Here is a 25,668-nt window from a genome sequence, read left to right as displayed (position 1 = left end):
GTGACTTTGCAGGTATGTTATAATATAATATAATTAAAGAGTTTGGTCTAGACCTGCTCTAATTGGAAAGTGTCATGAGATAACTTTTGTTGTGAATTGGCGCTATATAAATAGACTCAATTGAACTGAAATTGTTGTTAAAAACATTTCCTCATTACAGTGATAAAAAACGTCAGTCAGATTTCACTGTGCTTATCACAAATTATATTTCCCTTTGCCAAACACTATTAATTTTATTTCTAAGAGACAGAAGTGGATGCAGTGGTGGAAGAAGTATGTTGAAAGTATTAAACACAAGCAAAACTGGCCACAATTTTGTGGATGTCCAGTCAGTGTTGATTGTAAATTTAATTGACTGAAGCAATGAACTCCTTAGTGTGTGCTATACTGACCAAAAACTTTAGTTATTAAAATAGTTTTAATGAAGCAAAAATTCCAAAATTTCCCTCTAACATGTAGTGAAGTAGAAATATGTGGAAAGAAAAGACTCATAAAGTACAAGTAACTCAAACCTTTACTTAACTACAGTCCTTTAGTAAATGTACATTCTACTATTGGTTGGATATGAAGCTGCTACATCAAAAGCGCCCCAAAAGTGAAACTAAAACCTCTTGCTTGCCCCCTGGTGGCTGGCTGCAGTACAGCTCATAAACCACTTCCTCTCCATGTTAGCAGATGGGACATACTAAAAAGTGCAAATACACATTAAATCAATTTTTCCCAAAGATAGTATCTGTCATATTAGGTGGATCCTATCACACTGATGTATGTTAAATGTTATTTTTTCTTAACTTCAATTTCTTTTTCTTTAATAACTTTAATTTGTTATTTGATGCTAGAAAAGGGGCTGAAACATCATGATTGACAGCTGAGAGCTGCTCCTGATTGGGTGTGTGGGTGGAAATTCAATACTGTGGCTCCACCTCCTGATCACTACTGCACAGACTCTGGCTCCAAATGATGTCACCAGGACAAGAGGGTAGGGCTTGCATCCAAGATAATTTGGCTACACTTTAGTACAGTGGGAGGAAGTAGAGACATGTCGGCCATCTTTAAATATATCAATGAGGGCACTGTAGTGGGCATTTTATTGTGTTTTAACTATGATGAGGCTGGAGGCCAAGCTGAAATATAAATTTTTTTATGAATAGATAAGTTTAGTATATATAGTTTTTTTTAATATATATGAATGTAACTAACGTACAAGTCTCTGCTGTATACAAAGTGAGAACAATGAAACATTGTCTGTTTCTATTATTGCTCCATAAATCATATTACAACTGACTGATTGGTAGTGAGCGTTCTGTTTTTAGTCCATTCTATTATTATTCTATCGTTGCTCTGTACTGACTGAGTGTTTGACTGATTGACTGACTGGTTGATGAAGTGGCTGACACACACACACACACACACACACACACACACTTTCCCTCCATTGTCTGGATGCCATGCTGATGTGTAACCCCCCCCTCTCAGCCTTCTATCACTGTAAATTTAGCAACAGAAGCTTCTCAGCTGCTCCTTTCCAAAACCTGAGCCCTCCTCTTCCATCCACAGTATTTCATCCATCTCCTTCTCCAGGGTCATGGCTGCCCCCTCCCTCCCTCCTCTACCCACCTTTTCCACACATAAACATACATACTACACACACACACCCCACAGCCAATAAGGGCCTGATGAGCTCAAGTATCGCTATAACACAAGGACTTATTCTCTGAGCGGAGCCTGCAGGTTCTGACAGACCATCATCATCTTCATCGCTGGAGCTTCTCTTCCTCTCTGAGGTAAGTCAACCACAACCTCAAATAACTCATCAGCAGTAAAATACGGGTTTGTCCTCTTAATCCAAAAGTCTGTTGGTTGAAGGTTTTGTTTTTTACCGTATTTACGTCAGGCGCTATAAGACAGAGAGAAAGCAAAGATCTGTCCTCGAACAGGCTGTAACCTCAGGAGCCACGTTCTGGAAAGGGTGCAGACATGTTCTGCTGCATGTCAGACATGTGTAGTTTACACTTGGGGAGGTCCACAGTCTGGCTCTGCAGCTGGAGTCCAGTTTCCTGAGAACAGATTGATTTAACAGAGTCATAAAAAAATCACTTTGTGTCACTGAATCGCATGTGGAAGTTGCGATTCAACCTGAAGTTAATGTTAATGGTCTTTTGTGTTGAAGTGGACAAAAAAAATGAGAGTGGAGTAAAACCTGAGCTCTGAAGAGAAATTGATGAATGTATTAAAGTAATCATAAAGAAATAAGTGAAGTCTACACCTTCATCCTCTGTGACGTCGAACTTCTCGGTTCATTCTGTCCAAAAGTTAAGAGAGTTGTGAGTTACAGCCGTAAATGGATTTGACCTTTTGTGTTTTCCATCTTGTTCATCTTATTTCTAACCCACATTATCTTTAAATATTTTTAAGTTTAATAGCATACTTGGAGGTGAACTGTGACCTGCTGAACTGTCCAGTATGAACGTGGTCGTAGCTCAAAGAGGCAGCCGACATAAACGCCATCCAAATCACAACTACACGGTGGTGATTATGTCTCACAGAAATGCTTCAAAAGCCAAAGCCTCACCTTGTGACCTGTTGAACTTTAAACCAATACTCCCTGCACACTTCAGTCGACCTGCAAACCAGGCTGACATTTTACAGACACGAAATTTTGAGATAGTGATGATGCATTTGCTGTCAGAAGTAAAATACGCATCCTTCATCCAGCTATCAGCTTCTCTCATCTCTGTGGGTGGGACTGATGTGATTCCTCTCATATTTCAATCTAAATCAGCTCTTGATTGGCTCAGGATGTGCTGTCTCAGCTGTCTCACCTGTTTCATCGCCCTTTCACTTTTGGCTTTAGTTTCAGAGTTTTAGTTTCAGAAAGGCTCAGAAACACCTCTCAGACTTCACTGTCCACATACTTAAGAAATGAAGTGACCATTCACTAAATATACAGAGCGCTGAAGTGTCGGTATGTACTTAGTGAATGCTGGACACACAGAGGTGAGGCTGCTGTCAGCTGTAAGTCGATCAAAGAGCTCATTTGTTGGGGGAGGATGCTGATTGGCTGTTTGAGTGCAGAGGATCCTCCCGCTGGACCAAGCTAGGGGATTAAAGCAGCTATTTGGACACCGTTCCTCAGCTGATGGGTAGAAATATGATCCACAACTAATCCCCCCAAGTCCTCTGCAGCTGTGCCCACTGCTAAGTGTGAAGGAGTCATCCAAAGACCCTTTATATATATATATAAATATATATCAAATATGATGTATAAAATGTACAGTGAGCATAAAGCATCTGCTCCGACAGGGCTGCTCAGGACTGAAAGGATGTTGAGACTTTGGTTGAGCTTCAGTCAGACCCTTTTTGGGCTGATTAACGGGTATTTCCTGTTAATAGTAATACAGTTTGTTATATTTAAAAGTTTTTATGAACTGTGAAAGCTGGTGCTGAATTCAGCAGAACAGTCATAGTTCAGTCATAGTTCATCAACATAAATCAAGCAGGTTTTGGTGGACAGTCTGCACCAACAGTGAACTGTGGAGAAGGACTTGATTCTCATGTGTGAAGACACAGAAGATAACACCTCCCAACCAGCTGAGTAAACAGTCTTGGACAAGAAGTGTGAACATGCTTTGAACACAGTTTAATGCAAAAGCCTGCTTAAACTGTGGCAAATTAACAAGGATTCAAGGATTCAAGGATTCAAGGAACTTGAATGCACTGAATGACTGCACTTGTGGTATTGCACTTGTGTGGATAGTGTTTGTAGCTGGGGGGTCTACAGGGCATGGCTAGAGTTCAGCAGTCTGACAGCTTCAGGGAAGAAGCTGTTTCTGAGCCTGGTGGTCTTGCTCCGGATGCTCCTCAGCCGCCTGCCTGAGGGGAGGGGTTGGAAAAGTCCATGTGCAGGATGGGTGGAGTCCTTCATGATGTGGAGGGCCCTCCCCCTGCATCGTGCCATGTAGAGGTCTGAGGTGGTGGGAAGGCTGCTCCCCATGGTCCTCTGTGCAGCGTAACGTTAAAAAATAACGACAGACAAAGCAAAAGCAGACAGCATAACAACAGAAAGTCAAACAAAATGCAAAACAAAAAATATCAGTATGAAAAAAATCAATAACTAGACTACGTCGCACAAGAGGAGCAATAAGAACATGAAGAATAAAAGAATAAAAAGCATAAAGTATGAATTATGCAGTGTGACTGTTCTTGGATATATGTGATATGTTAGATGTATAATTTATTATACATCTAACATATCACATATCACATTTAACAAATAACTGGACTGGGACTGAGAAGTAAGTGATAATTGATTCTGCTTGACAAATGTAGCTGAGTAAAAAGTAAAATATTTCCCTCTGAGGCAGTTGTGTAGAAGTATAAATGATCTTAAAACGAAATATTTGCTCCAAGTAAAAATGCAAATGTCTCAGCATTGTACTAAATTAGTGTACTCGAGCCACGCCCCAGAAGTTTGCTCATTATAATGAAGCATTTCATACTTATCTTTTAATGACAGCTTAAAGGTTCCCAAACACACCGTGGACATCAGTTAACAGGTGTGACGGGGAACGAAACATGTTGCCATAATTGCTGATTCAACTTAATAAAAAAATAAAATACACGCCTTTTCATTTTTACCTTTGAGTTTGTGTGGAATAATAAAATGAGATATACAGTAACAAGTGCTAGTAGATAATTACTTTTTACCTTTAGATGGAGTCAGACGAGCTGTTTCCTGTCTTTATGCTAAGCCAAGGTACCCGACTGCTAACTGTAGACTCATAATTAACATTTAACTCACAAAAGTGATTAACATATTTCCTTTTGGTTTATGAGTACAAAATCTTGGACTTCTCTATCAAAGAAACAGATTTCCAGTTTAATAAATACAAAAAATTGGAGTTAGCAGGTTGGTGTTTCTGCAGCAGGACAGACGTCTCTGTGGGGATAAAACCATTAACCTCATAACATCCACGCTGTCTCTCTGCCACTGTTTAGATCCTGTCACCTCATCAGGCTCTTTGTCTTCCCCCCAGGTGTGAAGTCTGCTGTCACCATGTCTGACAACGAGGAAGTGTAAGTAAATCCCGCAATGTCGACAACAAGACTCACTGCCGCCTGATGTTTCGCCACTTTAAACTTTATCAAAAACAAACTGATGCACAGGAGCCAGCTGGGATTTCATGTTCGATTGATTTTTGAATGTCTTATCTTTAATGTTTCAGGGATCAGCTCGAGGGTAAGTGACAACCACTCAGTTTATTTTATTTCTTATGCATGTAAGTTATATCAACAAAGTAAGATGGAGGTGAACCAGACAAAAGTACTTCCTTTCTTCTTTATGTTGCGTCATTCCTAAATTGTTTCTCTTTCTTGTTCTATCATAAAACATTTCTCAACATTTATTGAAAACATATTTTTTATTGTTTTGTATGCATTTAATATGAGTGATATATATATCACATGGCCAGAAACCAAATGCCATCTCATAGAATATTTAACTGTTGCCTAATTATGAAATAACACCTTGTTATATTTGTTTTTGTCGTCCCTCTTTATGCCTCGTTTTCCCAAAACTGAAGATGAGGAAGGTAACGACGACTGAATCGATTTGATATTTCAGACGTTTCTCCACAGTACTAATTTGTCAGCTGCCTGATTTCACTCTTAATTTGAAGTGTTTGATCTGGACACTGCTCTTCATTCAGGACATACGAACGTCTGCGCAGATTTACTTTGGGTCACAGCAGCAGGTTTAAGTTAATGCTAAGCAGAATGTCAAACCTCTTTCGTGTTTATTGGGTGATAAAATGGCTTTGTTGAATACATCTGCCTTGCTGCTTAATTTACTCTTAGTTTTGTTAGATATAAGCTTTTTTTTCCAATTTTTGCTGTTAGTTTTCTTTTCGGTTCAAAAACCAAGCGTAGGATGTTTATTATTTTCTGGTAGGCAGAAAACTAAATTACACCCAGCTGCCAGTCAAACACTTCCAAGTTAAGGGTGACTTGTAAGAGTGATGTTTTGAATCACATGGTTGAGAAAAAAATGTGATTGAGCATCGCGGCTCTCTACATTTGTTTTCTTGGCATGTGACAGGTTTACACTGTCATATGTTAATGTCACATCGGTGCAACTGTCATTGACCTCATTCACAAGGCGGACATAAGTTTAACAGTGGAGGTGGAAAACTAGCCTGTACCTCATATACTGTCGAAAAACTTATCTAACTTAACTTCAAAATATGAATATAATCTAGAAATCACAATGAATGAATTTCACTGAAGATCAAACTGGCAACAAATTCAGAAAAGAGTCGCATCACAACACATTTAGAGAGGTTAGCTAGCTCTAATAAGCTGCACTGGTTCTCTATTAGCTTGCTAGCTAACACCCAAGCCGCTACTCTGCTAGCTTGTAAATCATTTAAATCTGTGTTTAAGCTTTCTGTAATTGGTTTTCTGTACATTTAGTGACACTTGCTCCTTGGTTTATAATATAATTTGAGGTTCGGGTCTCTTCTTTGATTGTGAAACCTTTGTGATTTTAACAAAGCAGATGTTAGCTTTCACCACATACCGCTGAATGGTATGTTAGGTCCAAGTTTTTGAAAATTTGAGTTATTGTTGATGAATGTATTTTGGATGAGGTTTTTTATGTCTGGAAGAGTTCAGATTTATTTTTGACTTTTTAAGGAACACGTAGGCCCACAGTATAGGCTTCTAATAGTGAAAGAGGCTACAATAGAGTGAGAAAAAAATGCGCACCAGGACTGTGTGAATATTGTTCATGTGGTCATTTATATTGCACACAACATCTTCACAAAAAACGACTGCAGTTAGTTTTCCACCTCAACGGTTAAATATGGCCTCTGTGTGAAAGGTCAACTGACTTCCTCTCATCCTCACGTGTTTCTCTCTCTCTTCAGCAGCTCTGTCCCTCGCTCACCCATCCATCCTCTCTGTTAATAAAGTAATCTCTCACTTTTGGTTTCTAATGGCTCTGTCATGTCTGTGGTCTTCATTAACGGCCTTCTCCGACACCCTCCCACTTCCCGGCGGTTTGGTGCATGCTGCGTGCCCGTAGCCCAGGAGGAGGTAGTAGAAGTAGAAGTAGCCCCTGAGGCGGAGGCCCAGGTAGAAGCAGAGCCAGAGGTAGAGCCTGAACCAGAGCCAGAGCCAGAGCCAGAGGAGGTGGTGCAGCAGGTGGTTCATGAGGAGGAAGGTACGTGGCATGGGCGGTGCGCTCACCCTTCTCCTGCAGGATATTCAGCACTCGCCTCCATAGGACAGACAATCCTGTCAACGTCAATACACTGCAAAACATATCCTGCCTGACAAGTCAAACCCTTGAGTCTGGAATGACACTTAGGCATGATCTGAGTTTTTGCTAATTTTTTCACATTTTCTGTCCCTCCTGTTGTAAACAATCCTATGTTATCATTTTACTTACTGTGAAGGAGAAGATTACATGTTCCTACAGTAAATAGGTCTCCAGTCATACAAAACTGTGAAGTATTAAAAACTCTGAAGCAGTAGTTTATGCATGAAGAGGAATGTTGTTAATACTAATAACAGTATAATGTTAATAGTTGTTAAGTTGTTAACTTTTGGAAAGTGTTATCAAACAACAGCTGCAAAATAGCTAGTGATGACAAATTAAAAATTGACAATAAAGGACAGTTTGACGTTCAGTAGTGACTGAAAAGATACTGAAATTACATTCTTTTTAAAGGAACTTTTAATATTTACTTGTAACTCGGTAAAATTGTGAGGGACGCTATAAAAGAGCAAAGACTCTCATCATACTCAAACCGGTCTTGAAAATTTTTGTTTTCCTTGCAGTGTCAGAAATCTGCCAGTGTGTGGAGGTATTTTCCCAGTGTCTCATGTTTAGTGTCATGTTCTCTGATTGGTTTCTGAAATGTCACCTCGCTACAGTGTTGCTATATCACACGCTACTGGCAAATCTGTCAGGCAAAAATTTGAAGACTCAAGAGTCTCTCGTCTTGTCAGGTCTGATGTGTTTGCGGTTCACCCATCTCGTTCTCCTTCAGCCCCCCTTTAGCCCTTCCCACTGGAGTTACCTCCTCTTCATAGCTGCCCACAGAAGATAATTCCTTATGATCTGTTGAACTCCTGACTGTTTGTTTCGAGCCACATACTGGTCAAAGCTTCTCCCTGACAAACATTTTGATCCACAGGGAGGTATCTCATGCTGCTGTGGATCAACTCCCCTTTTATCACATGTGCTTTCTGGATGGCATGACGAGGCCTGTGTGTTGCACTTTAGTCGGGTTCTGATGAGGAACACTGAAGTGCCTTTTGGTGTCTTCAGTCCTCAAAGAACCCCGATGAGCTCTCTTTTATTTTAGCATACACTGTAGAACATCTGGGCTTTGCTTTGAAAAGTGTCCACAGTTATCATATCACCATCAGCTGACACACAATCAGAACATTTCGTCCTGTTTATTCTTGCTCAATGTCTCAATGTGTGTTCTCAGTATGAGCTGCATATAAAGGGAGAAGAAGAAAATCAGCTGACTTTTACATGAATCAACTACCCGGTCTCATCCATCGCCCCGCAGCCATGCTTATGTCTCATTTGGTGGTTGATTGCCAGTGTTTGCATTTTGGCAAACCCGTGAAGGCTGTAGCTGAGAGGATGATGGGTAATTTCAGTCATGTAAAAGCTGTTTCTTTGCCTCCCTTCAGTCTGTGTTTAGCTTCTTTCTTCCTGTGTGTAGATGAATAGTGAGACCTGCAAACTGCTCTAAAGCATTTACATTGGGGTGTTGTGATGCAAATTGATTCGTCCTCTCTGTTCAAGTTTGCCTAATTTCTTTTATGATCTTTGCAAACTGTTTTACACAGTTGGTACCACTGCAGAAGTCCTGCGATTTACTGATTTCACCACTTCATCCCAATTACCTAACAAAATACCTAATGCAAATAAATATAAACAACACTATATAAATATAAAAAAAAACAATCAGAATAAGAGATATAAACAGTACTGTGATATTGTGCAAATGACAGTAGTGCAAATGAACTACCACTAATAACTTCAAGGAAGAAGTACAACGTGCATTTATCTCAGCATTTTTCATTGTTTGAGTTCTTTTCATTTCGTCACCGCAAATCTTCCATACACAACTGGGCAGAAAGACGACCAAAACAAACCAAATCAAACCACTGACTTATCTGAGCAGGTTTGTTTGTCTTTTTGTTTCTCACGATGTTGAGCTCAAAGTGTCAGCAAATTTAGAGCATTTCCTAATCTTCCAACACTAAGGCTAAGGTCTGGCTACCAAAAAACAACACTGATTGCTGGTAAAAGAGACGGGATGAAACCGCCCAAACATGGGTCCTTTGAAGCTTGGTTTTAAAAAGGACTACCCAAAGTGGGTCCATGAGTGTCAGTTTAGTCCACCAGATGTTTCTATCAAACGAAACTAAGAAGAAAAATAATTGAAATAATTGAAAAATTAAATTGCTGTTTATGTTGCTATTTTCTATTGTGAGGTAAAAAAAAAAAAAGCCCTTTAAATTGGTTCTGTTGGAACCTGTTGGAACCACTGATTATTTTTCTTTATCTGAACCGCCATCTTTCTGGTAACAACACAGTAATGAAGTTGAACTTAAGACGAAATCTGGTTTGCGTTTGTGGGAAAGAGCTTAGTCACACAGTTAAATCTGCTCTGTCATATGTTCACGCTCTCCCAGTCAGCCTTCTAAAACTTTGATGTTGTTCATATGAACGTTCTTATTGACATGCGGGCAGGGCGACAGCAGGAGCCGCCTGCAGCATTAACACATGACATGACACAGACTTCTGCAGTGGCTGCCGCTGACATGAACACCAGTACATGAACACCCCCAATTTGGTAAATGTGCTTCATAAGCTGTGCACCACAAAGAGGACAGGAAAAGGCTGCCCAGTCCGACCACTAATGATTTCTGTTCTGCTCTTGCTTTGGACGCTTGCTGCATGCAGACGCCTATGAAGAGGAAGGTATGTTGATTTGTTTTCTTCTCTGTTTTTCTGTTTCCATGGGACTCTTTCACGAATCAATAATTCATACTGTGTGCATCTGTTTCACCGATCACCCTCGAGGGAAGGGCAGAATTTAGTCTTTAGTGTCTTCATCAGCCGACAGAGGTGACGCAGCAGAACAGGGTGAAGGGTTCAGAAATGCTGAGTCACGGTTACGGGCCCCTCTGCTCATCTCTGCTTCTTCTCTTTTTTGCATGAATGTGTCCTGCCAGTGGAGGAGGGAGATCAAGATGGTAGTTTGTATTTCCTGCTGAGTCGCTGTTGCTTTGCCTGCACTTTCCTCCCGTGTTTGTCTGGTTTTTTTTTTGTGTTATTTTTGAGTGTGAGGGTCCCATAAAAAAAGTAAAAAGCTAATCACAAACTTTGTTTCTGTTAAAATTCCACTTGTGTTTTTACCTTGCAATTAACAGTAATCACACTGTCAAACTCGTTGTTGTGAAAAGTGTGCAGAAGAATGTTAATAAAATTACATTATTAAATAGGTAATGTGGTGATTTATGGTACACTGATCCCGATTAGTCAAATGTCCCAGATTATACTGGTTTGATTCACTCACTAATGCACAAGAAATTAACAAATAGAACAGTCAGGTAACACTGTGTACTTACAGCACTTAAGGCCGAGCGACTGATCGTGAAAACTGCTGAGACTCACTCAAATGACTGGAGGTGTGAAACAACCTGCAGCCCTCAGATGTAAACTCAGCTTGTCCACATGGATCCCCCCACCCCTGATTAACCAGCAGTCCTTTAGTCTTTGTCTCCCTCCATATTTATGTTCCTAACAGTTTCATCTCCCTCTTCTCTCCCTGCCTTCAATTTGATGCTGAAAAACCAGAAGAGAAGCCAAAGTTCAAGTGAGTAGATTTATTTTTTATCCCACCCGTCATGTTTTTTTCTCATTGCTGACATCTTGAAGTTATTTGTTGTTCTGATTTGGATGTTATTTCCTTCAACAGACCCTCTGCTCCAAAGATCCCTGATGGAGAGAAAGTGGACTTTGACGTAAGTGGACATTTGACGTTAGGACTGCAACTAATTATTATTTTCCTTCCTTGTTTTCACAAGTTACCAGAGGACAGAGTGACGTCTCTAAATTACTTCTTTCGTCCAACCAACAGTCCAATATCCAAAGTCCAATCGTTCATGGTCATAAATGGCAAAGAAAAGCAGCAAATCCTGACATTTAAGAGGCTGAAACCAGCAAATGTTTGACATTTTTGCCTGAAGAATGATTGAAATCACTGATGGATTATAAACATAGATGATGTGGATGGGGGGGTGTGGTCCTCTCATGTCAGGATACACACTGTACTCCCACAGGCCAGAAACTCATTTGCACATTTCACATCCGCGTTCATCAGGCATTCCTGCACTGTGAGTGAGAAAACAGAAGAGATAAAATACCTTACAGGTGACTGAGGCAAATCTGATGTCACAAAATGTTCTTCCTGTTGTGGCTGCACTCCCTTCAGTCTAAGTCTGCTAAAAGGGCTCCTCCACCCATGCAAAGCTCTGAGCGGCTGTCACGAGTTTGAGCAGGTTGGCCACTAATCACAGGGTTGCTGGTTCCATCCCCATCTCCTCCTGCCCACAAGTCTTTGAACAAGACACTGAATCCCAGATTGTTCCAGATGGCCATGGCAGCTCACTGCCATCAGTGTGTGTGTGTGTGTGTGCATGAATGGGGGAACTACAGGCAAATGGTAAAGCGCTACATAAATACCAAATATTATTCAGTAAAGAAGCTTCTGCAGGCAGCTGGTCATGTGGGTCATGTGCTTTTCTTGTTCTCATTTTGTTATGTATTGTTGTATGAGTGTTGGTCCTGTTAGTAACTGCTGTCTTGTCTTACAGGACATCCAGAAGAAACGTCAAAACAAAGACCTGATTGAGCTGCAGTCGCTGATTGATGCTCACTTTGAATGCAGGCAGAAGGAGGAGGAGGAGCTCATCGCTCTCAAAGAGAGAATCGTGAGATTTTACTCAATTAAGAGCTCATTACACATGCATTTACTTAGCTAAATATTCTATGTGTGTGTCATGATCAGGTTTCTTTTGAGGATGTGGAAATAATCCAGACTTCCCAAGCATTAGCTCTGCACATGGCAGAAAGTATTAATGTACTGTGACTGTCTTCTGATTTTCAGGAGAAGCGTCGTGCTGAGCGAGCCGAGCAGCAGAGGATTCGCGCTGAGAAGGACAAAGAACGGCAGGCCAGGCGGGAGGTACGCAGTGTCTGCTTCTGTAGGACCACCACATTAATGTCACTCTGTTGATTCTTTCACACTTTCTTCACTGAAGTGGGTGCATGAGCTCAAACACACACCCACTTCACAGTTACTATCATGACCCCAGATTCTATGAGTATAGCGTTGTAGAAAAACTTCAGCTTTGTCTGTTGTGAGCGGGATGCAAGCTTCTGCAGGTGAACGCTGAGGTGTGCAGAGATCCTGTTGCATCTGGGCTCGTGCAAAACACAGTAAAAGCTGAAATCTCACGCTGAAGTTTTGTGGCTAAGCATTAAGCGTCATGTGAGCTGCACATCTCCCCACACCTAGCAGTGATGTCAGAGTGTGCTGACCACACCCTGAGTACATTTCCACATCACTGCAAAGAGGTTAACTTAGCCACCTTTAATAAACACGACTGCCAAAAGTAAAATATTCAGTTGTTTGTCTCCATTTGTCTTGCTGTCCATTTGTGATCATTTAAAACTTATTTCACAGGCTGAGCGGCAGAGAAAGGAGGAAGCCGACGCCCACAGGAAGGCTGAGGATGAGGCCAAGAAGAAGATAGCGCTGAGCAACATGGGATCGGGCTACAGCGGCATCCTCCAGAGGGTACTGGTTTTGTATTCAGTTCATTTGTTTCTTTTTCTTTTCCGTAACTGTGATTTTTGCTGCAGGCTCAAAATAAAACGTGTGTGTGTTTGTGAGGGCACAGAGTTTCATCCTGCTGGAATTATTTCTTTAGGCTGAACAGAAGAGGGGCAGGAAGCAGACTGAAAGAGAAAAGAAGAAGAAGATTATGGCAGAGAGATGCAAACCCCTGAACATCGACAACTTCAGCGAGGACAAACTGAGGTAACACACAGGAGGAAGCAGGAAGTCCAAGTTTCCTTCATGAAATATCAGAATGCAGCCACTCGATTGCCACGAAATCTTTCACGAGTTCACCAGCATGTTTTTAAGTTTTCTTTGGGTTACAAATAATCCAGTAATATTTGACCATATTTCCACAGATACATTGCAAACAGAAGCAGCTGATAGCTAATTCAGCATACTTTAATGGTGACAAAAATGTCAAAAAGCCTTGGCTGCCTCACTCTTGTCGTGTGTTTGAATGTAGACGTGAGGAGATTAAAGGTGGAGCCATCAGATGCTGCCGCTTTCATCAGAGAGACACTCATTAGAGTTGTTATGTGATGAATGTGGCCGCTGATCCGAGACCAAAACACAGTTAGGATGAGGTGACTTTCCTGCTCGTCCTCAGACTCGTTCCTCAGGGCGCAGCGTCTTATTTTTCAGCTGCTTCATCAGATCCTTCATTAAGCGTTTGGTTTGTGTTTGACAGGGAAAAGGCGAAGGAGTTGTGGGAGAGGCTGCACAGCCTGGAGGCGATAAAATTTGACCACTGCGAGAAGCTCAAGAGACAGAAGTATGAGGTCAGTGAGGACAGGTTGTGTACCTGTGGCTGCTGCAGCATCTCCTGCTTTGTCTTTTCATCTGAAGTTCAGCTTCATGAACAAACGCCTCTCCTGAAAGCTCGTCCACGTTCTCCTCTGGTTAAACAGTCCAGGACTTTTCACACCCTTTGAAAAGGAGGCAAGAGATTTGGGCTTGGAATAACACTGTGGTGGTGTTTTAATGTGGAGGAAGCTGCAGCTTTAAGCAGAGAATCCGAAAGTCCTTAATGTGTGCAGGTGAGATGTACCTGCTTCAAACTGCTGTTTGTCTTTCAGGTGGTCTCCCTCAGAAACCGGATCGACGAGCTGCAGAAACAGTAAGTGAACCACGTGGTGAAGGCATCACAGAAACTCTTTCACATGAGACGTTTGAGTGCAACAGTACAGTGCAATATTCAGGTACTTTACCTGAGTATTTCCAGAGGTGGAAGAAGCACTCAGGTGTTGTACTAAAATCATACTAAAACCACAGTGTAGAAATGCTTGTAACGTTGTAAGTGAAAGTCATGCATCTAAATTTTTACTGCAGTAAAATAAAAGTATTTGGATCAAAACATACTTTAAGTAGCAAAAATAAATTACTCATTTAGCACAATGGCATTTTTCAGAACAGTGTTTATCATATTATTAGATATATAATAAAATGATAAACATTGTTCTGAAAACAATGTTTATCAGAACAGCATTTATCATATTATGAAAACATTGTTTATTAGAACAGTGAATCATATTATTGGATTATAAATATTGCTGCATTCGTGTGTTCAAAAAGCTTATTGTTAACGCTGGTAAAGCGTTTTATTTTAATCTATAATAATACATAATCTACATAAATACATATAGTGGACCAAAAAGTACAATATTTGTCTCTGGATTGCAGTGGAGTAGAAGTATGAAGTAGCCGAAAACGTATATACACCAATATTGTATTTGTACTTCTCAACAATCCATCAGTTTGACATGATTATATGTGACTGTAGATGAATTGACCTGCTCAGTCATGTAATTTCATTTCCTTAATAATAAAAAATAAAAGTCATATGTCAGTAATGATGTAAAGTTAAGTATATTTCCATGATTTAAACGGGTAAGCCTGTGTGTGTTTGTGTGGACACTAGATGGCGCTGTATGTCCGCTTTGTTCCTCTTCCCGTCCTCCCTGCAGCATGTCTTCAGTAAATCAGTCTGCCGTTAGCCCCACGGTTAGCCCCACGGTTAGCCCCACGGTTAGCCCCACGGTTAGCCCCCGTGGTGTCCTGCGTGCAGGTGTGACTCACATGTTTTCGCTCTTTGCGCTTTGCAGCAGCAAGAAGGGCGCCGCCTCACGCCGCAGGAAGTGAGCCCTGCCCGGAGGCGCCCCCTCTCGGCGACAGCTCGACTCACGGCGTCCGGCAGCAGCCTGACCGTCTGGATCTGCCTGTCATGTTTTTAGCTCCACTAAAGACGTTTTAGCTCACTGTGTTTGTGTATGAAAGAGGATTGGGAGAATAAAAGGGCAGAATCATTTACCCTCCAGTGCGCATGTCAAAGTCTTTGTCTGTCATTCAGTCTCTTTGATCGATTGATCTGTTGATTAGCTTCCTGTGAATAAACATGTTCATGCAGTACAAACTCCAACAAATAAAAAACAACATTAAAGGTTAAGAGTTTTTCACAAACTTGAATCTGAAAGGTCTAATTATGTAGAAAATCACCCAGAGATCTGAAGATCATCACTTCATTTTACTCAAAGTAAGTAAACCACATTTTATTGCTGTTTTCATAGCTTATACACAAATATAATAATACGAGCACATCACTGTGTGTTTATTATAATGTGTAACAGTTTTATGTTTTATTGCTGAGCCTAAATTGCTTCTTAAATGTTTTGCATTTGTTTCCTAATGTCAGAACTTTATATGAAATGTAATAACTGGGAGAAATAAGACATAAAATCTGATTCAGACTTTCCGGATTCTAAATGGAGATCTGAAGCTCAGCAAGACGTTTTTTCATGGGAAGTGCAGGAACTGTTTGAAGTTATATTCTGTCAGGGTCCGTTTTGGAAGATTTTTGCCAAAAGATAAAAACTTTTTATTGAGTGTTGAACTTCCTCCTTAACAGCTTCAAAGTCATTTTTCTTCCTCTTATTTGAACATGTTGAAACAAAGGATTTATACGACGGCTGAAGTATTAAAACTTACTGAGATATTCATATAATTCGTGGCTTCACTTGATGTCACGTGAGAAGTATTGGAAAAACCCTGCAATTGAAGTTCAGCTACTTTAAAGCTGCTGTAGTCAACATTTTTTAAATTACAGTTAAAAAGATCCGCTCAGCTCAGCAAAGCAGTTTCAACTCAAACATCTTCAGTGTTTTGGTTCAGTCTCAGCTCTGTCTGCTGGATCTCGAACTAAACAACTGAAAAGGCACATCAGTGTCGACAAAAATCCCCCAAAAGGCAGGCAGTTGTTTCTTTTGGCGAGTGGATCCCTTCATCAGAGTGTTTATTAATTAAATATCAGAGGAGATTAAAGTTACTGAGGGAGTCAGAATATAAATATTTCTTTATTAACAATGTCATTCACTCATAAATAATATATAGAAACATATGGCACAACAATCCCAGCATCCCTTGTGTGTGTGTGTGTGTGTGTGTGTGTGTGGTATGAACAAACAGCTCTTATTTACAGATGTACAAAATGGTCCTCGTGGTGTCTGCAGCAGACCGGTGAGCGTCGCGTCCTCTCAGCAGGAAGTCTTTTTGTGGAATACGAGTCCCCGCCTGCGTCCGGTTCAAAGCGGCTCGTAGATGCTGCTGGGTTCAGCCGACGGACTGGAACCTGCAGGGCTGTGCTGAGGTGATCCGGGGCCCCGGGGGACCACGCTGTCACCAGGGGGGGCCACAGCTGGATCTGTGCTGATCCGCTCCACGATGCTGGACAAACAGTCCAAACTGGAAATGAGCGATCGTTGACTGCTGCTGGAATCTGTAACAGAGACACAGGAAAAATGAGTTTTTAATCGATTAAAAAGTTATTTATTAGGAATGTGTCACATTAGGAGGAGCTGCTCGTATTAAAGGACAACCCGGTCATAACAAAGATCAAATCAAAAGAGTGAACTGGCTGGATCAAGAGAGAAACTGAACAAATCAAGCGAGAGGAGAGTCATGTTAAAGTAAAGACGAGTCATTTTAAATGAGCATCAACGGATTAACGCGACATTAAACAAGAAGTCAGACGAGTGAAACGCAGGCAGGATGCTTTAAAGGAAAACATTAAACTACAGTGTGGTCAAATCAAAAGACGAATCCGCTGCTGTTAAACAGGAAGGCAGTCATGTCACATCACAGAAGAAAAGAGGAAGTAAAAAGACGCACACACAAACACACAGAAGTGAAGCGTATTAAAGGCCGTGTGAAACTGACCGTCTGTCCGACTGCAGCAGGAGCCGTCGCTGTTCTCGCTTGTGGTCGAACACGGAGAGATGAAATCCATCTGCAGACACAGATCAATCAAGATCAATCAATCAGTCAGTCAGCGATCAGTCAGTGAACACCGCGTTCGAGGAGACAGACGACACAAGCAGCTGAAGGAAGTAAAATGACGCTGATAGAATTGTTCTATCTTCAAAAATTTTTGAAAATTTCAAAAAAAAAAATGTTTTGAAAAAACTTTTAGCAGTAAACACTTCTTGCTTGTTGCCTCCCTGTTTGATCTGCTCTGCGACAGCCTGACTTGGTTGAAAACCACGCAGGTCGTCACGTGTTCATCAGGTCATTTTTTAAAGCACAACTTCTCTGAGCGGCACATACAAACAACAAGCGCAGGGTCAAAAATATTTCACACAAAAGCAACTGAAAATTACATTTTGAGCTGCAACTCTTTTTTTTTTACAAATAAATGGCAAACTGCCTTTAAAACTGTCATAAATCCTTCAACAAATCAGAATAGAGAGGAGATGTGACTTTAGAGCTCACTTTTAAGATTCCTTTCATTTAAAATGTATTGAGCCGCTGTGGCCAAAAATAAATCTCACACACATTCCAGACATTTCCTGCGGCAGCACATGAACTGTTCAGCTGTTCCTGAACTCACCATGCCGTCGGAGCAGTTGGAGCGAGGACTGGACGCGTCCGAATCCCCGCTGTAGTGTTCCAGCCGAGGGTAGAAGCCGCCGTCGGCCCTCAGCAGGGCCTGCAGGGACTCGATGTAGCTGATTGCGTTACGCAGGATCTCCACTTTGGGCAGCCGCTGGTTTGGATTGGACGCCGTGCAACGCTTCAGGGTCTCGAAGGCGTCGTTGACTTTACTGAGCCTTCGCCTTTCCCGCATGGTCGCCGCTTTCCTCCGGTCTGCGTGGGTCGTCTTCCTCTTGCAGGCCTTGCAGGCCCAGAGCAGGCAGTGTCCCGCCTGGTGGAGGCCCCCGGGAGCCCTCACATGCTCGTCCTCCTCCTCCGCGATGGGGACGTGGTGATGGTGATGAAGATGATCCTCTGACTTCAGCAGGCTGGCGTGCATCAGCCGAGCGTCCAGGTCGTCAAAAAAGTTCATGTCGCTGGTGCTGAAGCAGGGGTCATCGTAGAGGTCATCAGCAGAGGAGAGAGGGAAGGGAAGGTCGGTCAGATCCATCGGCAGAAGACTCCCTGAGAGAGACAAGAGGGCAAAGACGAGGACGAGTCCCCTGGAAGGTTCCTCTGATGACAGACTGACAAAGAGTGTCCCCAAAGCGTCTTCTGGGTGGGTGTAAAACAAAGGGACAGAAAAGAAAAGGACGATTAAAGTCTCCTGTCAGCCAGCTGACCTGATGAACAGAGCTGAGTGTCTGCAGAGGAGAGCTTTTAAAGGGCCAGTCTGAGTAACTTCAGCTCCCACGGCTTGCTTTGTCTTTATAAAGGAGTCAGTGTGTGGGCGGGGCTGTGGTTTCAGTGACCAATGGTCTGAGGGGTGTGGTGTGTGTGTGTGTGTGTGTGTGTGTGTGGACAGGGAGGGATGGGGGGGGGGGGATTCACTGAGGTGAAACTCAGCAACAAAATGGAGGCAATAAAAAAGCAATTAACAGTGACAGAGAAGCAGCTCCACAGCGCCACCACAGGACAAACAGGCCACAGGGAGCCTTTAAGTGGCACAACGTGAATTTGCATGTGCATTTTTCTCAAACATCATCAAGTTTAATTGGTTTAAAATATTTTCTTAAATCAAGTATCAAAATCCTGAATTGAGGAAGTTTCTTATAGAGAAAGAAATTTGGAAAAACAAATTTTCAAAAATAAATCCCCGTCTTTAAGATGTTTTAGGCGCTTTCATGTCTAGAGTTTTGTCACACAGGAGTAACTCGATTGTGTGAGTCAGATGTTGGAAATGATCATCTGATCACAACTTGTTAGGACGGACGTTTGTGCACGTACATGTTATAACTGTTCACGTGTTTAGTCAGAATGTGATGTACGCATGGAGACAACATGTTTGCCAACAGCGTGTTTGAAACGTGAGATTTCACTTACTGACTTCTGTTCACGTCAGACGGTCGTCTCTCTGAGCTCTGAGATGTTCGGTATGTTCGTCTTGATTCTCATTAATCATAATAACACAAATGCAGAACAGCAACACCAGAAGCACAAAAAAAGCAATTATTTTTCATAATTTGGGGGGTTCTGTGATTGATTTATTATTTACTTATTCATTTATGTTGGTGTGTTTAGCAAAATCTACCACAGGGTTTACAAAAAGGTTTTTTGATTCCTCCAAAGTAGTCGAGTCGAGTTTAAATGTTGTTTTAATGTGAAAGTTTCAGGAGTTTGGATGTGACATCACACAGACGTGACTGCTGAGGGCCTCAGCCTGACGTCCTGCTGAGGAGGCCATTAAGTCACGCAGTTGTCAGGTCTCTGATCTGAACAGGACGAGGCTCCTCCCCCTCGAGGTGTGTGTGTGTGTGTGTGTGTGTGTGTGTGTGTGGACAACAGTTTAAGACAACTTGTCCAAACAGGTAAAATAATCTCGACTCACAGACAGACCGATTTTCATTTGCTGTTAAGTTTGTTTGAAGTGGTCGCCTGTTTAAGTCTTTTTTGTCCTCATGTCTTTATCACAAAGGACATGCAGGACATTCATGTCCTGCGTGTTATCCAGTTTCGTTTGCAGAGGCTGATCTCAGGGAAGACGTCAGGTCAGACAGTTAAGGTGTTTTCATCCTGATATCCACATTTTAACCAAACATATGAGTCACACCAGGCGTAAATAAAAATCACATTTACTTATTGGACATTTATGCCACTATGCACCTTGTATTGTTTTGCATAATTAACCTGCACTTTATAACTCATTGAGTAACAATCCGTTTACACGTGTTCACACTGTGGCTCTTTAGTCTCTTGTTTTATACACACAGTCAATCTGTTTGACCTGCTTTCTCTGCTCTCTGTTGTACTTTATGTAGCATATGTTAATTTATTTAGTTTATTTAGTATGTTTAGTCTATTTTTCAGTTTTTCCCACTAACAGTTAGGCCTTGTTTGGTTGTTTGTTTGCTTGCTTTTGACTAACCTACACTGCTGTAATGGGCAACTGGTGCTTGAATTTCCCTCGAGATCAATAAAGTATCTATCTACCTATCTATCTATCTATCTGTCTATCTATCTGTCTGTCTATCTATCTTATATTCATGTTCGAGCTGATTTTCTTGGTGGTGGATTTTATCCTCTGTGAGGCTGCTGTTCACGGCTAATTTAACCGACATTTTACTGCCATCTACGAGGCAAGAAAACTGGACATTTTTAACTTATCTTTAATTCACATTTCACAGTAAATTTTGATTCTCCTTTCAGACTGAAAAGCTCATTTGACGGCATGTTTCCACGTGTTTGGTGTTGTTTTACTTGCTCTTGAACATGCGTTTTGTGTCTGTTTACATGCGTATTGTATTGTAAATGTGAGATATGAAGCGGCGGTGAGGGAGAGGGGAGCTCACATCACAGACTCCTCGCGGCTTCACGGGAAGGCACTACGTTAAATTTAGCCGGCCGTGAAATCTAAGACAAGTGCCCTTTTAACTGAGGCAACCCTCTGCCCTCGTCAGGACACGTTCAAACACACCAAGAGGACGTGAACACGACTGCAGCAGAATCAGAAGGCCTCAGTCTCGGCATAACTTTGAATCTTTCCAGCTCTGATAAAACATTACGGGACAGAATTCACACATGAAACAAACAAATAAAAGATAACAAAAGCAGAGAAAGTGAATTCTGAGTGAGAGTTTGTGCTCTTCTTCAAATGTGTGCTGAGTTAACAGGAGTTTAATGCTAAAACTCAACATTGCACTTTATTTAGCTTTATACTTTTCATCCACCAAATCTCAGAGGCAAATATTGTGCTTTTTACTGCAATATTTTTGTCTGACAGCTTTAGTTGCATTTTCAATTCCCTTCCTGTGCGGTGAAGAGCACATATTTCTAGCTGCGTTGATGTTGAGTGTCTGTAATAAACTGAGGGATGAAGTCTTTCTCCTCCTTCTTCAGCTGTTTAAAAGGCCTCCTGGATTTGAAATGCATCATCACAGAGCCGAAAACGTTTTTCTGAGCTCAGGAAACACGCGGGACAACATGTGATGATCTTATAGAATATGAGGCACTGCTGTCCATCAAACCAGCCAGCAGTTCAGAAGTAGAAAAGTAAAGGATGTGAACACTTCTTCTACCACGGCATAATAAACAGCATGGCTGAGGCCACTAACTGACTCTCATTGTTGCTGCTGTGTACTTTTTTACAGCCAGAGGAACGTGTAACGTCATCAGGAGTTTCTGTGTGATCGCAGCTTCAGTACTAATCCTGAATTACTTTCAGATATTAAAACCCCATCAGGGACGGCGGCGGACCGGACTGAGCTGGAACTCGCTGTGGCACAGACATGTGGCCGATCAGAGGCCAGATAAAGGGCCGAGCAGAGACCAGTCAGAGTCCAGGTCAGACGATCTGAAAGCATGGCAGCCGTCAGAGTGTGTAAAGGCAGCTTTACGTCGGAAAAACATACAAAATACGACTTACACTCACTGTGCCACACACACACATTAATGCAAGTGCAATTCAGTTTGTTCATTTTTACATTCCTTTTACAGTAATATGGATTCACATTAAAAACTACATAAAAGAAAAAAAACAAGCTTCAACCTTCAGTAAACTTTTCATGTTGTGATGGCGTCAGACAGAAAATCTGGGGTCACTGAGTCACTCCTGATCTTGTGATGCTCCATTGATGTTTCTTGCTGAGTTGAAGAGAAATTCTCAGCTTTTCAGTCCCTCACTGGCCCTCCCTGATTCCTCAAAATCCTCTTCGTACATGTGTGATGAGTGCGATGACTGGAAACAGGACTCCTCCACGCCGCTCTTACGCCACACGCTTATTTTCACGCTAGATGTGTGGGAGGCGTGCAGATTGTGCCTGTTCACTTGATGATGTGATGATGATGATGATGATGATACTTTTAAAGGGATACTCTGCCATTTCTTGAGGATGGTGGCTCCACTTCCATTTTCTTTTGTTTTAGCCCCATATTTATCGCATCAAATAACTAAATAAAACCAAACTGATCAGAAAAATGAACACTTGAATGCACATCAGGGTCAAAAGAGCTGCCTAAAATGACAGAAACCATCTTTGAGAAAATTTTATTTGACGTGGACTTTGAGTTTTTAGTTTTGGCTCACGTCCCATCTGCTAACATGGAGGAGGAGGAGTTTATGAGCTGTACTGCAGCCAGCCACCAGGGGGCGATCAAGGGGTTCGGACTTCACTTCTCATATCCAATCAGTGGCATGCGAAGAGACTGAGATGACAACATGCATGTTGGCCTGAATAACTCGTTGCTGCTGCTGCTGTGCTGCAGTAAAGTATGAGCTGAGGATATTTTTATTAGATTATTTTACACTATATTAGTGTGTGTGTGTGTGTGAGTGTGTGTGTGTGTGTGTGAGTGTGGTTTTGGGAGGTAACATCTGCTGCTGTGTTGGATTTGATTTGTATTTATACTTGATGATTTTATTGGCATTGGAATTGTCAACCTTATGTTCAACATCGTCTTAATTGGTTTAATTTAATGTGATTATTTTTCACCATCGATGACACTAATGTGATCATCAGCTCAGTGCAGCCACAAAAACAAAAACATGTCATGATATTAAATACAATAAGCACACATTTTAAAACAGAAATAAATCTGTGAATGTTTGGTATTTTTTTGATTTTTTTTTTTTGATTACTCTCTTAAAATAATTGATTGATTAAACTGATTTGCTCTCGATCGCCTCATAATTTTAGCTCAGGTGTTTTTTTTGGTTGTTGTTCTTTGTTGTTTTGAAGTCTGTCTTTGTGAAGTGCTGCTGCTGCTTTTCTTTCTAGCAGAGAACAAACAGGCAGTAAATCTTCATCCCCGTCAGCTGTCGTCGACGTCATCATCAAAGCTCAAACGAGGAAACCATCGAACCTCAATGTGATCTGATGTGCAGCGAGCAGACATGTTGGGACACGCAGGAACAGGACACAGTGACGGACCTGGATGTGGATTCCAGATGGATCGGAGCTCAGAGGGACTCCCCAAACACACACACACACACACACACACACACCGCGTGTACCCCCTCCTCTTCTTTACGGCTTCTGTTAACAGTCAAAGCAAACTGACCGTCGTCTGGTTTATGAGTTGTTTCACTCCTCTTGATTCTCAGCTCCTTCCTCACTGTTTTACTTGTTCTCAGTGGAGACACAACACCAAGAAGCTTCAGACTTAAAAGTCTCTGAAACCCACATTTTGGGGAAACGTCTACAATATTTAAGAAACAAAACAAAAAAAACTGAAAATCTGATTGTGCCAAGCGTTTTCTGTTTGTAGCTTTTTGAGTGCAACATTATGAATGGTGTTTGCGGGTGTTTAAAAGCGTGAGAGGAAGAAGAGGAGAAGTGATGAAAGCAGTGAGAGCAGTAACCACAGCTCTAAGACAGCCTAACGTTTAGGAGCCTGAGAGAAACCCGCTGCCTGCAGGTATGCTTCTGTTGGACTCACCTGAATTTCCAGGTAACAAGCTGCCCAGACGTCCTCATTTCTGAGCTGTCAGCAGCACAAGAGGATCTCAGCTACAGCGAACTGTACTGACTGGTATTCAGCTGCACCGACACACAAAACACTAACGTTTTTTCCTCAGAAAAGCATTTTATTTTGGGTGTGTGTGTAATTTTATTAATAAAAGATATAATTAGTTTGGAGTACAACATATTAATTAAAAAAAGGGAGAAGTTAACTTTGATATGGCAGAGCTTTTAAGGATGAAACGTCACATTAACCTGCATGAAATTCATTTAAAGGAGGACACTTTTGTATTTGCAGTTCACTTTAAGATTCTGGGTCAGTTTGAAATAAATTCAACCATGTTTTGTGCACAGCTGCAATAAACGAGTTATGAATTTGCCACAGTTTGAAGTCTTGACTAATACTATGGCTCATGAGTGTTGTGGTATCGAGCAGGGGCGTGTGCGGTTAAAGACTTATTTTCCAAATAAAAAACGTTCTTTCTGGGAACATTTTACGCCACAAAATAATGTCTGAAAATGAGATGAATGAAAACGTCCAAACCAAATTAAAAATCCAGGCAGCTCCAACAGGCAGCTGCTGCGTGTCGTAGTGACGTGACGGAGGGGGTGGAGTTTGACAGGTGTACAACAGAGCCGCCACTGGCTGACTCTGAATTACTACTTCCTGTTGCGTGGCGAGGTGGCCGACCTTTGGACACGCCTTGATGGCCGTGACTAACTGTTCTAATAAAATGTGAGCAGCCTGCTGAGACACACACACGCTGATTGACGATCGCTCGCTGTTGATCAACTCTCGTTGTTGATTTTTCATATTAATTTTTCGTAGATTTGGTGTTGGGACAGTTCAAGTCATCAGAACACGACTGTTAGCTTGCAGCTTATGTGATTTTTTTTTTTTTAAAAATGACTAAAAATTACGGTACTGCATTTCAGTGTCATGTCAAAATGTTTTGCAGATACGTTCAATGTAAACATTAAGTTGATGAAAGGTTTAGTGTGAAGTTTCATAGCATTTCCTGTTAAACTCACTAGCCAGCATGAATGAGTCACACAACCTTTTGTCTTTTCATTCATTCCTATGAGAATCTGTGTGACCTTTGTTTCATATGTTTGCATGTTTACGCTCCTGAATGTGCCTCAAATATGTTGAAAAATTTTAACTTTTGCTGCCCCTTTTGGACAGACCATCCACACCGTTTGCTACAGCTAGTTAGCAGAAAACAAATATGTTTTTATTAGGGCTGTCAAACGATTAAAAAAATTAACACGATTAATCGCAAGATTACCGTGCGATTAATTAATCACGATTAAAACGCTAACATTATTTGTATTTTGTTGGGGAGATAAAACAAGTATGTTTACACCATACAAAAGTATGTGGTGTTGGAAATAAAGAAATGACAAACTAGTTTGAGAAATCAATTTCTCTTTATTATTACAAAGTTAGTCTTTCAACCAACATATTATTGTGCCTTACATTAGAGACAAATGAACAGTCCTATTTCACGGTTAAACCTTTAACGCACTGCCTGGCATGACAGACTCAAAATGAACACTGGTTGCACTCTGTTACTTTAACTTGGCGGACATGACTTCCAGCAAGCTCTGTGCTACTGCTCCTGCTAGCACTAGCATACATGAAGCGCTTGGCCTTGAGGTGATATTTAAGGCTCGTTGTGCTTCGGTGATACGATAAAACGTCGCGATAGCATCTACAAACAACTCTGGTTTTGTCTAAATCCCCACCTGGAGGTTTTACGAACAGGAAGTGATTGTGTATAACGCCTACGTGCGACGCCTCCTCCTCAGCCATCCGTCTGTGTCGCTAACCGGGTTGCATGTGTGGGTGGCGACTCAGGACGTGG

The 25,668-nt window shown here is 41.5% G+C and overlaps 2 protein-coding genes across 7 annotated transcripts; one reads left to right on the top strand and one right to left on the bottom strand.

Moving 5' to 3' along the window:
- Positions 1-1,657: 1,657 nt before the first annotated feature.
- Positions 1,658-15,249, top strand: LOC124062760 (troponin T, fast skeletal muscle isoforms-like). Of its 6 annotated transcripts, XM_046395699.1 has the most exons (16): positions 1,659-1,784; positions 5,037-5,076; positions 5,226-5,239; positions 5,583-5,591; positions 7,085-7,222; positions 9,995-10,012; positions 10,267-10,287; positions 10,892-10,910; positions 11,013-11,058; positions 11,911-12,027; positions 12,204-12,281; positions 12,783-12,896; positions 13,030-13,139; positions 13,630-13,720; positions 14,018-14,058; positions 15,044-15,249. In XM_046395699.1, exons 2-16 carry the CDS (start codon positions 5,057-5,059, stop codon positions 15,078-15,080), a joined length of 873 nt encoding a protein of 290 aa, XP_046251655.1. In that variant the 5' UTR covers positions 1,659-1,784; positions 5,037-5,056; the 3' UTR covers positions 15,081-15,249. The 6 variants fall into 6 exon arrangements, with proteins under 6 accessions (XP_046251672.1, XP_046251655.1, XP_046251664.1 ...); XM_046395716.1 differs by lacking the exon at positions 9,995-10,012 and having other exon boundaries at positions 1,658-1,784; XM_046395708.1 differs by lacking the exon at positions 5,583-5,591.
- A 1,026-nt stretch (positions 15,250-16,275) lies between these two features.
- LOC124062790 (myoblast determination protein 1 homolog) lies at positions 16,276-18,682 on the bottom strand. The gene is made up of 3 exons (XM_046395755.1): positions 17,821-18,682; positions 17,151-17,220; positions 16,276-16,710 (listed from the first exon to the last, which is right to left on the bottom strand). The coding sequence occupies exons 1-3, from the start codon at positions 18,352-18,354 to the stop codon at positions 16,517-16,519; spliced, it is 798 nt and encodes a 265-aa protein (XP_046251711.1). The 5' UTR covers positions 18,355-18,682; the 3' UTR covers positions 16,276-16,516.
- Positions 18,683-25,668: the final 6,986 nt, after the last annotated feature.

Source organism: Scatophagus argus, chromosome 1 (assembly GCF_020382885.2).
Source record: "Scatophagus argus isolate fScaArg1 chromosome 1, fScaArg1.pri, whole genome shotgun sequence".
Taxonomy (NCBI): domain Eukaryota; kingdom Metazoa; phylum Chordata; class Actinopteri; family Scatophagidae; genus Scatophagus; species Scatophagus argus.
Note: the sequence above shows the minus strand (reverse complement) of the source record. Positions and strands in the feature narration are given on the sequence as shown.